Here is a 12,522-nt window from a genome sequence, read left to right as displayed (position 1 = left end):
TCGGATGAAAAGGAGAATCCTTATCCTCCTAAGCAGCTGGGTTTTGGACTGCTGTAACTGAAGTGCTGCTTTTCTCCAGGCAATTGCCCCTTGGGTCCGTTTTTCAGCACATACAATTAATTTCTCTTAATGGCTTATTAAGCAACCGTGGTCACATTTAGGCTCAGATCTTTCAACTGGATTAGACCAAAACCCCATCAGGTTCACTTTTTAATGCGTGATTGACCACATGCTTTTGGAAAAGGAAGAGGTGGAGCACATGGAGCTGAGCATCCTTCCTCCCGAACGCCCTTGAAGTCAGGACTCTTGGCTAGCCTGTGGCAAGTGGGCATCAGTCAATCAAGGGATGGCAGGGATGAGCACTCTGTCCCAGGAAGATTCCAGCAAGAGAAGAGGGTGTGTGTGTGTGTGTGTGTGTGTGTGTGTGTGTGTGAATGCCTCTCCTCTCAGGAATAATGGGGGGGGGAGAGTAACAGCAGAAGAATGCAGATAATTTGAAAACGTGAACCTTTAAAAACCTCTTTTTAGTTACGCAATAAGCCCATTTGCTCCACTGTTTGTGTTAACCACATCTCTGTCCCCTCCCCCACTCCGCCCCAAAAGAACATTCGTTTTTGACAACAATAAAGGATCTCTAAAATCAGGAGGTAATGCAAGACCTTCCAGGAATGGGTGCAAATCTTGGCCCCTATGGGTGGCCACCGATCCCTGGGAGCCCCTGCTGGATCCGAGAGGGTCTCCTTTCAGCACACGGCGTGCCATTTTATGTAGTCCTGGAGTGTGGGCATTCTGCCCAGATAGGTCTCCTCTCCCAGGCTGTTTAAGTCCAGGCTCTTTTTGGCCAAGACGGAGGACCCCCTCCTTCTGGGGCAGCACGCTCTGGGGGTCCCGCCTCTCCGTCCCCATCCTGTGGGGCTGCCCACAGATTGTGTGGGTCTGAGGAAAGGAAGCCAGGAAGGGGGGGAGGACTTGGGCAGCTGAGCAAGAGTGCCCAGGAGGTTCACGGGATCCCTTAAAAAGAGCGTGCTCTGAGCGATACTCAGACACACACACACTCACTCACTCAGAGGCTCGTCTGCCTCGTCTCCAGCACACCGACCGCTGCCACTGCCGCTCCCGCCGGATTCAACCTGCCTTTGCAGCCGGCAGAGGCGGCGGCTGGCTCTTTTTGCAGCTGAGCTGGGGTCTTGGGCAGAAGGAAAGCAATCTGCTCCTGGACGGGGAGAGGGAATGCGCCATGGAGCCCACTGGACCCGGATGCCCGGAAAGCAGAGGGCAGCCACAACAAGGCGGTTTGGAGGATGCCGAGGCCTTTTATGAAAACCTCTCCCCCCAAAAGAAGCCCAAATCGGTAAGAAAGATGTTTCTCCTGCTGGGGTGGGTGGGGGAAGGCTTCATTGTTTGCATGCAGGGCCCTTGGGATGCTGGTCTGGCGAGAGGCAGCGTGAAATGCCGGGGCAAGTGGAAGACTCTGCTGCCTGGCGGCTTGGCTCTAAAGGGGGCATTTAGCCCTGTGAAGAGAGGTGGCCGCTTTTGAGGCTCAGAGACGCTTCCCGAATAGATGGCCCTGGTCTGCTTGCAAGATTGCTCCTCCCGCAGGAGCCCCAGATAGAAAGGAGGAGGAGCCTTCCTTGTGGGCTGCTCATTTCTGTGGCTATCGTTTTGTGTTCCCTGGCAAGGGTAGGGCCCCGTTTGAGAAGGAGGGGGCTGCAGGCCACCCTCACCCTCCTCAAATGGAATTTAGAGGCTTCCCTTGCAGGAAACGTTAGTGAAAATTCTGGCTTTATTCTTTAATGACAATATTAATATTGCTCTTCCTGAGCAGCACCTTCCACATTCAATATTCCCAGCAACATGTGGAAAGGACCCTCCCTAGCCAGAAAGAAAGACTGCGCCCCAGAGTCCCTTCGGCCACGGTAAAAGGTTCTCTTGTATGACGATTTGGCCGGGATTTCATGCTGTATTTTGCTGTGAGGGTCTGCCCGGAGTCAGCCCTGCGTCCCTCCTTATTTGCCCCACTCGATCAAGCAACCCGGGCGACCTCTTTTCCAATAGGCAATGCTTGCTGAGGAGCCCTTCCCTCTCACTGCCCAGCCCTTCCCTCTCACAGATGTTTGCAATGTCCAACAAACTGGCTTTGGTTGAAGGGCTGTCCATCCCCATTCTGCAAGGGAGCCTCTTCTGGGTAGCCCCTTGATCTGGAACTTCTCGGGAATCTGGGATATCCATGACTTGCTTCCCCCACACCAGGGGTCTCCAAACTTGGCAATTTTAGGATTTGTGGACTTCAACTCCCAAAATTCCCCAGCCAGCAAAACAAAATTCTGGGAGTTGAAGTTGACAAATCCTAAAGTTGCCAAGGGTGGAGAGCCCGGCCCCAGACCATGCACGAATCTCCCCATGGCTGAACCGTAGCACTGTGAACAGGCTCATTCGGCTTCTATGCTCAACCTCAGCCTTCGCCACGTCAGCCTTAGGGAGAACATCCGATCTCTATGGGGAGAAAGTGGTTTGGGATGTCCAAGCAGCAAGGGGGCATTTTAGGTGACCTTGAAGGCAGCAAGGTACTCTTTGCAGAAGAGGGTCTGCCTGAATGATGGGAGTCCTTAGTCAGCAAGTCAGCTGAAAAACCAGGAGGTTACCTTGGCTCCAAGAGGTGAAGCCAGCTTTCCCATCCTAGTCACTCAGTAGACTGAATGAACCATGTTTAACTGGGTTTCCACAACCTACTAAACCCTAAAACATGTTTTGCTAACCACGATAGTTTTATTCACACCAAGCACCAGGTCAGTCTAAGCATACAATAACGTCCAGTGTGTGATAGCGACGGTGGAAGCGGAGTCTTGCTAGTGGGAACCCTTTCAGAGGCTTCCTCACCCGCCCAAACCCAGCCACTGTCATTTGGGAATGAGCTACTGGAGGGGCCCAGGAAGCTTCCCCAGCAATGCTGGTGGACAGCGGGGAGTTCTCCAAAGCTTCTTTAGAAGGGTGTTGGGCACCTTCTGGCCAGAAACGGAGCAGCAGAAACCTCGGAACTGCAGTCCTGGCCAGGAGAAAAAGACAAAGCAGATCGATACGGACTGCCAGGTTCAGACACCACCCACACTAGAAATGGAGGATGCTTGCTGTGGTTTAGCATGTACTGTAACATGAGACCAGCCATAAAGCGGAACGTATGACTTAACATGCCATGTGAATGCAGACACAGTCAACAAATCGCGACTGAATGAATCACTCAGCCAAAGTGGAGGCAGGCCTGGAATATGGCCTGCAAGTCATACCTGAGAACTGAGTTGCCCTCTTTTTTCTGCAGCCCTTTAAACGCTGCAGGCTGGGGGGTGGGGTGGCTTGTCTCTGTCTGGCAGGAACCATTATCTGCCAATTTCTGCCATTAAACCTAGGACTGACATCCCCCCACATCCCTACCCCATACCTGCCCAACAAGCGTTCTCATGCACCATGCCTTCAAGCCAGGGTCTTGGTGAGGTTCCCCCTTCTGCCCCTGTGGCACTTGCGGATTGCGTCCTGGGCAAGAAGCTTTGCCAGTCTGTCCAGGAGGCAATCCGTAAGTGCCGCAGTCAGCCAGCATTTGGAAGGAGCTGCCTTGGCAGCAGCTGGTGTCAGAGCAAAGAAGCTGGGATGTTCACACCCACTTGGATCCTGCTTTATTTTTCTGGAGCAAGCAGTGAGTAGAGTTCGGAAATTGCCTCATCATCTATTGAATATTAATGTTCGCACAACATTGCTTGTCCAAGAGAACCATTTAATCCCAAACAATCCTGGCATTGTTATGGTTAAAAGTCACCAGCCCTACATTAGCTAGGTTGTGTTGTTTGCATGGCATGCAAACCCTGTCTTTGACCCAAAGGAGGATATTTTCTGGCTCACGGCCAATAGGTCAAATCCAACCTGAAGATTTTGTACAATGCATGAGTGAAGCCATTGGTTGGTTTCACACACTCCACTAAGCCTAGGTTTGTTTAAGTCATGGCTGGATTCATGCAGTGCACTAAACTAGAAATTATTCTTTACCAACCTATGGCAGCTGAGTAAGACGACTGTTCAGTAAAGCCAAAATAAAAGGCCACAAAATGCATGGTATAAACGAGGTCTCGGCCTTTGACTCTCAATTGTGCACCTTTCTGAGAGTTTTGGGCTGGGAATCTCTTCCTCCAGGCGGTCGCCTTTGCCGGTCTTAGAGGGACTTTGGCTCTTCAGATGGGAGAGATGCCATAGGCAGCCTTGTCCACAACAAGCTCTTCCTTTGAAGGGCAACACTTCTTGGCATTAATCAGCGGCATTCTCTGCTTGCCCAACTCACCGTAGGCAGGCTGGACACGCAGTTCATGGAGTCCCCAAGTGGCAGCCATGTGTGGCATTTCCACCTGGCAGCTCCCTGGTGTGAAATTGCTGAAGGTTGGCAGGAACAATGGCCTTCGCTTCCCTCCAGTTCTTCTGGCCTTGTTGGGAGTGAGAAGCTGCTGCAAGGGGAAGGGGATGAACCGAGGCCTCCATGCCAGGCGGGCCTGACTGTCTCAGCAATGAAGGAAGGGATGTAGATGTTAACACCAGCACACACACACACACACACACACACACTTATTTTTCATTATTATTAATTAATAAACTATAAGGGTAAGCAAATCTATTTCTGAAGAAATTATTCCTTTTGAAAATGCAAGAGCCCAAAGGCAGCTTAAAAACATTAATAAAACAGATAGGTGCAATGAACTCAAGATACCTACATAAGAAACAAATGCCAAGCTCACGGGGTCTCTTGAGAGCAAAGGTTTTAAGCCAAGGAGCAAGTGACGCTGAGCAGGGGGTGGCCTGCCTGAGCAGCTGGCCCTGGGACTCCTCATCCAGCCAATTCTGCCAGGGGCAAATAGAAAGCCTTGCTTAATGCTCATAAATTAATCACCCAGCATCCTCATAAGAACCACAAAAACATTTGTTTTGCTACTTAGCACTTTGTAACTCCCAAGTTGTCATTTCAGTTGTCAAACGAACTGGGCATCTGTGAGCAGCTGCACTTAATAACTATCCAACTGGAATGTTTAATGGCAGAATAATGTTTCAAAGTTTGATTTTGGGGAACTGGGAGAATATGTTAGGACTGCTTGGGACTTTTAAACTGCCCTGGCAGTTCACATCTAGGAAATGGGCATTGTGTGTCTCCTCCAGAGTTGTGTAGTCTTGCAAGAAAGTCTGATTTGATTTTGTGGTCTGCCAGACAAAGGCCCCATCCTGATAGTTATGTGCAATGAGTCCACTGTGGATTACGTGGCTTCACAAGCAGAAGCTTGCACACACACACACACACACACACACACACACACACACACACACACACACAGAGTTTTGGCAAGTTTCAGGGCAGTAATTAGGTGCCCAGGCAATTGGTTCTTTTGGATCCAGAAACCATGATCACTCCAGTAACTAAAGGGATTTGAAGCTTTATTATTAGCCCCCAAAATAGATAGAAATGCATAACATCAAAGCATACACACCAAGCAAGATAATATCCAAATCTCTTACAAGCTGCCGGGAACTCCTTAATAACGACAGCAGAGAGACCCTGCAGGCAGCCAGTTTCTCAGCTGTACCCGATGCCAGATTCCATGCAGACGTTCCCCACAAACAACACAACCCCAAGATTTCTATCAAAACGAAGCACCGTGACTTCATGGCCCTTCTATGCTCAGGAGGCTGCAAGGCTGACCTTGACTGGGTGTTGCACGGCTCTCGGGGGGGGGGGGGGGGGGGAAGGAAGTCTGGGGCCTTTCACAGCAAGAGAATGTTTGAAGTTATGTGAAGTTGGCAAGGATGGCTCTCTCCCTCTAGCCAGTGGTGTAAGGTTCCAGGGGTCACCAGAACCTTACAAAGCAATCAAACTAATATGGAAGCGGCACAAACGGAAATGTAGCTAATTGTGAAAATGAGTCATTGAGAGAAGCTGGCCTGGCTGACCCCCTGGCCTTCAAGGGCGAGGAGGAACCCCTCGGTCCCTTTGGCCCAGTCACCAAAGACAGTTGCCCTCTCTTATGGGGGATGCAACCACCACTCTTCTCTTGCAGCCAAAGCCGCAACATGCCATCACCATTGCTGTGTCCTCCCGAGCCCTCTTCCGCATGGAAGAAGAGCAGAAGATTTACACCGAGCAGGGCGTGGAGGCCTACGTGAAGTATCAGCTGGAGCACGAGGAGGAGCCCTTCCTGCCTGGAGCGGCTTTCGCTTTTGTCAAGGTGTGGTCTCTTTGGCTCACGTTCACACATGCCAACATTGCAAATGCTGGTCCACAGTGGAGGTGGGGGGTGGGGGAGAAGTCAGCACTCCTGGCTATTTCCTCAGAGGCAAGGTCTGGGGCTTTCCCCCCCCCCTCTCTCTTCCGCCCATCTGCAGGCCTTCTCTGGGCCTTGGAGAGCAGGACTCCCATCCTTGCTGGAGATGATTGTTAGTTGGGCCCACGTCAGTAAGCCATGGACAGTTTGAGCCCTTCTTATCTGACGATCCCTTAAGTGAACATGTTACCTCCCTGGTCCAACCATTTTCTCTCCCTGGATTCCCAGGCTCTGGAATCGGTCAACATCCATCTGCGGGAACTGTTCCCAGACAGTGAGGAGCTTTTTGACATTGTCCTTGTGACCAACAACCATGCGCAAGTGGGCGTTCGCTTGATCAACAGCATTAACCATTACAGTAAGTGACCGGAAGGCAAGACCCCTCGCCAACATCCGCCCAGCCGCTAATCCCTTCACCGACGTCCACCCAATGGGCAGTGGGCTCAGTGCTTGGAAGGCTTGTCCACTTGTACAGCCCTGAATCCCTCATCAGCTCATCCACCGAGCCAGGAGGAAGCTCTACCTCTTCACTCCCTTAGGGAGCTTTATTACCTGGAAATGGGCTGCCTTATATTCATTCCACATTATGTGTCACAACTCTGCTGGCTCAACAGGAAACAGTGTCTTGGACACCAAGGAGCAGCTCTTTTCAGGAGCAACTACTTAGGAGCCTGGCTTTTAGCACACAGCCTCTCGGGGTTTTTTAATATACAGTGATACCATGGTACTCACTGATAATTAATTCCGGGAGGCATGATGAATACCAAAAATGTTGAGTACCAAACAAATTTTCCCCACAAGGAAAAATGTGATGAGTCACAAGGCAGCCAACACTGACAGGTTCTAGCTTTTGTGTTGAGTACCAAACAAATGATGAGTATTGGGACACAAATTTCACATCAAAATGCACCAAGAACCAAATTTGATGAGTTTCAAAGCAGCCGAGTACCAAGGTACCACTGGATGGCATTCTTCTTTTGGAACTGCACTGCCAAATTTCTGCCCAGTTTAACTCTCCATGTCTCCTTCAGTGCTTATGCTGTTACATTAAACACGGCCAGTTTTGGCAACTCTTCAGGCACTTCCAGGATCCTTCCCCCTTCCTACCATGGGGTCCTCCAGACATGGTGGCCAGGGATTCTGATCCACAAAGAAGCCTGGGGATGGCTGGATCCTGTTTACCGATGAAGCATTTCTTCTTTTCCTCCCAGATCTCTTCATTGAGAGGTTTTGTATGACTGGTGGGACTAGCCCTATTTGCTACTTGAAGGCCTACCACACCAACCTCTACTTATCCTCGGACTGTGAGAAAGTGAGTGAGGCCATAGAAGAGGGTGAGTGATGCTTTTGGGCGAAAGCATAGCAGAAGTTTGTGGGGCCTTTTGGACTGAAGGAGTGGGGGAGATAAGACACATTTGAGTCTGTAGGTACCTGTGGGGACACACGTTTTCTAAAATCCAAAGCAAAGCCAACTTTACCACTTGTTGCTCCAGGAATCATGACCGTTGCAATTTTACTCATACAGTCTTGTGAGCCATTTAGTTGCGTTTGTTTAGGTTTATAAAGAGTCATTTTGGCACTTAGAGCATCAGGCCAGAAAGCAAGAGACTGTGAGTTCTAGTCCTGCTTTAGGCACAAAGCCAGCCGAGTGGTTTGCAATGGCAAACCAATTTCTGAATTGCCATGAAAACTGCAGGGACTTGTCTAGGCAGTCTCCAAGAACCAGAACGTTAGAAAAAGATTTACTGGTGTGTGTCCCCCCCCAGCCCCCCAAGACATCATGTGCTTGTTAGCTTTCCATGTCCTGGCAGAAACAGCAGTGAAGCATCTGTTGCAATCTCTTAGCATGTAAGAGAGGCCTTCATGGGGCAAAGTAACCTTTAACTGAGGTTTGGTTGCTTTATCAGAATCAGGTTGCTTAGAAAAATCCTTCCAGGTTGAGATTTCTGCCAGTCGGCAGAATGTGAGGATCTTGTTGGCTCAGTGGCACAAGACTGATCAAAGGCATTGGCCAGCTGCTGAGTCCCAAAGAGTCTGAAGCTTACACATCTAGGGGACACTTTGAACAGGAAAGAGACTTTTAGGGAATCCTCCTGCCAGATGTGAGAAGTGGTGGGGAGGATGGCAGAGGGATGGAAGGAGAAGATACAGAAAGTGAGACAGCTGATCTCACACATCATTCAGAGATTTTGCCATTATAAATGAGATTTGGAAGGTCCTTTTACTGTTTCCCAAACTCTATAGTTATCCCCAGGTAAGCCTTAAATAGACCTCACTGAAGTCTGTGAACTTTTTGCTCCAACTGGAGAGCATCGGGCAACAGGAATTGAAGGCTGTTTTCCTCCCTCCCTTCCCAGGGATTGCAGCTGCCACTATTTTCACCCCCAAGAAAGATATGCAAGTCTCAGAGAAGCAGCTCCGTGTTGCCTTTGATGGAGATGCTGTGCTGTTTTCAGATGAGTCGGAGCAGATCGTGAAGGCTCACGGCCTAGACAAGTTCTTTGAGCACGAGAAGACTTACGAGAACAAGCCTCTCGCTCAGGTGCGACTCGGGGACTGGTGGCATTGTGACCAAATCAACTTTTTCATTATTGTTTTTGCCAAGAGCGAGAGGATTATTTTTATGTCTGCCCTGCTAATAAACACATTAGATAGAACAAAGGGAGAAAAAACATTCTAAATGCAAACAAAGCAAGACAGCAACACCATTTCAGTGTAACAGCTTCTATTAGACCCAAAGAAGGATTGGCAAATTCAAAGAACAGGAGGGCATCTGGGCATGGCTGGGGTGAGGGCAGGGAAGCTTCTGGCCCCGGGGCCTCCCGGAGGGTGCTGTGCCTGAGCTGGTCCCCATTTCCTGACTACCTGGGGAGTGGGCCACATGCCGGGGCTGATGCTGTGTGTTCCTCTGTCCAGGGGCCACTGAAGAGCTTCCTGGAAGTGCTGGGGAAGCTTCAGAAGAAGTTCTACACCAAAGGCCTCCGCCTGGAATGCCCCATCCGCACCTACCTGGTCACGGCTCGAAGTGCTGCCAGTTCCGGGGCCCGAGCCCTAAAGACTCTCCGGAGCTGGGGACTAGAAACGGACGAGGCCCTCTTCTTGGCCGGCGCACCCAAAGGCCCCTTGCTGGAGAAGATCCGACCACATATCTTCTTCGATGACCAGATGTTTCATGTGGAGGGAGCAAAGGAAATGGGCACTGTCGCCGCCCATGTTCCTTATGGGGTTGCCCAGAAGTACAAGCTCTCAGGACAAAGAAAGGCAGCTCAGGACGGCAAGTAGTGCCCAGGGATGGCCTGGCCTGGCTCAGCGCTTGGTCGAGAAGGAAGTCTCGGTTGGTGAGTGCCAACCTGTAGGATGACTAGAACCAAAGGTGTTGGGATGGTCCATGAAGGATCTGCTGCTGCCTGTGCATGTTGCACTTTACGCTCTTCCCCACCAGCACAATAGCTGTGCCCCACAACTCCCGCAGGGCCCTTGGAGCATTTGCAGGGCCTTTTTGGTGTCCCTCCTGCAATCAAGAGTGCTTCAAGATAGAACAGGCCTTCTCTTCCTCCAAAATGGGGGCGTTTTGCATCTGGGGACATTTTCTTGTGACCCATGCTAGGTGAACTTACATCCATCACACTCTCACAAGTGCAGCTTGCAGGAATTGCTGACGAGGCCCATGGGAGCCTTGTCAAAAGACCTGCTTGCAACCTTCTCTTGTTTGCAAAAAGGCCATTTGTTGCTGGCTACATGGCAGAGACCAGCTTGAAGCTTTCAGACGGGGGGGGGGGGGGGGCTGCTTGGGAAGAGGGAAGTCCCTGTGATGAGCCAGCAGAGGGTCATCAGTTGAGAGAAATCCTTCTGCCTCCCGTCTCTTCTGGCCACAGGGAGAGGGGGCCGTTCATTGTCCTCCCCTCCAAAGTGCCACTGCCAGGAAAGGAGTTCTGAGGTGCCCCTAAGCATATTCACAGCCACAGAAGCTGCCTTGTTGTGCCAAGCACAGGGAGGGACTTCACGTGTCATTGGGGATGCAGTCTTTCCTGTGAGCCAGGCAGGAGCGAAAGGGGGGAAAGTGGGCTTTGGCTCTGAGCTTGAATGCAAAAATGGGCCTTGTGTAAATGTCCGGCTCCATGCGAGAGTCACACAGCGTTCCACAAGCAAGAAGGGGGAGAGGGCTCCCTTTACAACGCTGAGCACCCTTTGGGGGAAGGAGAGAAGCACACAAAGCCTTTTGTCCTTTTCCTTTACAAGCTTTGAGGCTGCAGCTGAGGCCAGAAGCAGACGGCCACGGCTCAAATCCCGGCTCAATGTGGAAACTCAGAAGGTAGTCTGGCTCACTCTAAATATATTAAATTTAAACAGTGGAAGCCATCGCCTCCCCCCGAGGGCTTCCGGGAGCTTTTCATCCACAACATCAGACCAGAATGGAATCAAAGGATCCTAGGGTTAGAAGAGACCTGGGACGTCTTCTAGTCCAAACCCCCCCCCCCCCTTGCCCAAAGCAGGTGTCCTCAGTGAAGTTTCTTCCACTTTCAGTATGACTGCACATTACTCTTGGGAAAAGATCCAAGAAACAATTTCCCCATGGAACTCACTGCCCCAGGACTGCATTCTTTCTTTTTGCAGAAAGAATTTTTCTGCCAGTGTTCTGCTTCTTCATCTTCATGATTGTAAGTGAAACACCGTCACATCTGCCTGACTCGATGGAAGGGTCCGTAGTAAACCTTCTGTTACCACACCTTCCCTTGTATCTTATTCACTATCCTGGGTCACCTGCCAATGCATCTTTAAAACATAAGGTCTAGGAGCATGTAGAACGGGCGGGCGGATATTGCCTCCCCAGCAGATAAAACCTGAGCTATTCTGCCAAGAAACGTCTCTCCCAGGTACAACTATTGTGGTCAAAGGCCAAGCTCCGGCCGGGGGTCCGCTCCGTTCAAGGCAGCCAATGAGCCCCTCATGGTGATTCTCCACTTCTCAGGGCATCTTGGGAACGGGCTGTCCTTCCGCAATCTTGCACCAAGACCTCAACCACCAATCTTTCCTCAAAACGGGTTGGTGTAGGTCCTCTGTCTGCATCCACGCAGCCCCCGGCCCCCGGTCCTTTGCTTATGTCTTTGGGTGTGCCGCAGACCCAGGCCAGTTAGCTGAAATGTGATTCTGTGTATCATAGGGACCCCAGCTGCAGCAAGCCAAACACCCTATGAAGGCCTATTGCATGGTGTAAGGAGGGGGATTTTGCTGCAGCTTTTACCTGAGCCAATAGGCGGTCTTTCATTTATGGCAGCAATTGGAAGTGGCATTTCCGTGGCTAAGTTATGCAGTCGGAAAGCAACCTTGCAGTCCAGATTGCTGTCGTTAACTGGATCCCATGGTCACTAGATTAGGCCACTTCCTGCCAGCTTTCCACAACCAAAGTCAGTGGGGAAACTGGCAGATACTTGCAAAAACCAAGCCAGGTAAATGGTTGCTGCCAGGTGGGGAAGGGAGGGAGGGGCTGCCGAGGAGAGGCACAGCAAGGGTCGTGGAGGGTGCATGGGGAATGTGCGAGAGGTGTGGCCAGGGTGGGGGGGATCAGGGGGAGAGCAAGAGGTGAGTGTAGGTCAGGGAAGAGGCACAGCGTGTGGGGCAGGATGCATGGGAGTGACCATGTGCCTGGTGTGGTGTGAGTGCAGAGGGGCTGGGGTTACCTTCCCTGCTAGCTTCCCCATTGCAAGGGGCTGCAGATGGTCGTAAATGTGTACTAGTTACCAAGCACCCTGATAACAAGAAAGCAGGACTGCTGGGATGGCCAGAACTCTGAGGACGAGTCATAACCACCATCTGTGCACCGCCATTGTAACTTTGAAGGGTTACAGAATGGACGGTTGCAGGTCAAGGACTGCCTATAGCTGGAGCTCCAGAGGAGGATCAAAACGATCGCTGTAAAGGGGTCACCAGGGCCCCGTCCCTTTGAGTGCCGTCTGCAGGCAACATTTGGCTTTGATTCCGGGGCCAGCGGGGTGCCCAGGGCCCCGTCCTCCTCTTCTCCAGCCTGGGTTCTCCCTCTGGCTGAAACTGAGGGACCCCCACACCCTTGGGCTCCTCAGCAGTGCCTCAATAGCTTCCTCTGAACACCTCCCAGCCGCTCGTTCTTTGCCCCGCTGGGTTTAGCCGTCCTGGGGCTCAGCCCCCCCCCCCCCCCCCCGGGCCC

General features: G+C 51.3%; 1 protein-coding gene across 1 annotated transcript; it reads left to right on the top strand.

Annotated features, from left to right (window-relative positions):
• Positions 1 to 1,055: 1,055 nt before the first annotated feature.
• On the top strand, positions 1,056 to 11,059 carry NT5C1A (5'-nucleotidase, cytosolic IA). Its single transcript, XM_081962826.1, has 6 exons — positions 1,056 to 1,351; positions 6,078 to 6,245; positions 6,570 to 6,699; positions 7,553 to 7,675; positions 8,699 to 8,883; positions 9,258 to 11,059. Exons 1-6 carry the CDS (start codon positions 1,238 to 1,240, stop codon positions 9,621 to 9,623), a joined length of 1,086 nt encoding a protein of 361 aa, XP_081818952.1. The 5' UTR covers positions 1,056 to 1,237; the 3' UTR covers positions 9,624 to 11,059.
• The last annotated feature ends 1,463 nt before the right edge of the window (positions 11,060 to 12,522 follow it).

The sequence above is a fragment of the Natrix helvetica genome, assembly GCF_964273705.1.
Source record: "Natrix helvetica genome assembly, chromosome: 9".
Taxonomy (NCBI): domain Eukaryota; kingdom Metazoa; phylum Chordata; class Lepidosauria; order Squamata; family Natricidae; genus Natrix; species Natrix helvetica.
This window is presented reverse-complemented; position numbering and strand designations above follow the sequence as displayed.

Coding starts and splice junctions, on each gene's coding strand:
- NT5C1A (XM_081962826.1), top strand. CDS start 1,238: ATGGAGCCCACTGGACCCGGATGCCCGGAAAGCAGAGGGCAGCCACAA. Junction 6,700..7,552: donor CAACAGCATTAACCATTACA/GTAAGTGACCGG, acceptor TTTTCCTCCCAG/ATCTCTTCATTGAGAGGTTT. Junction 7,676..8,698: donor GAGTGAGGCCATAGAAGAGG/GTGAGTGATGCT, acceptor CTCCCTTCCCAG/GGATTGCAGCTGCCACTATT.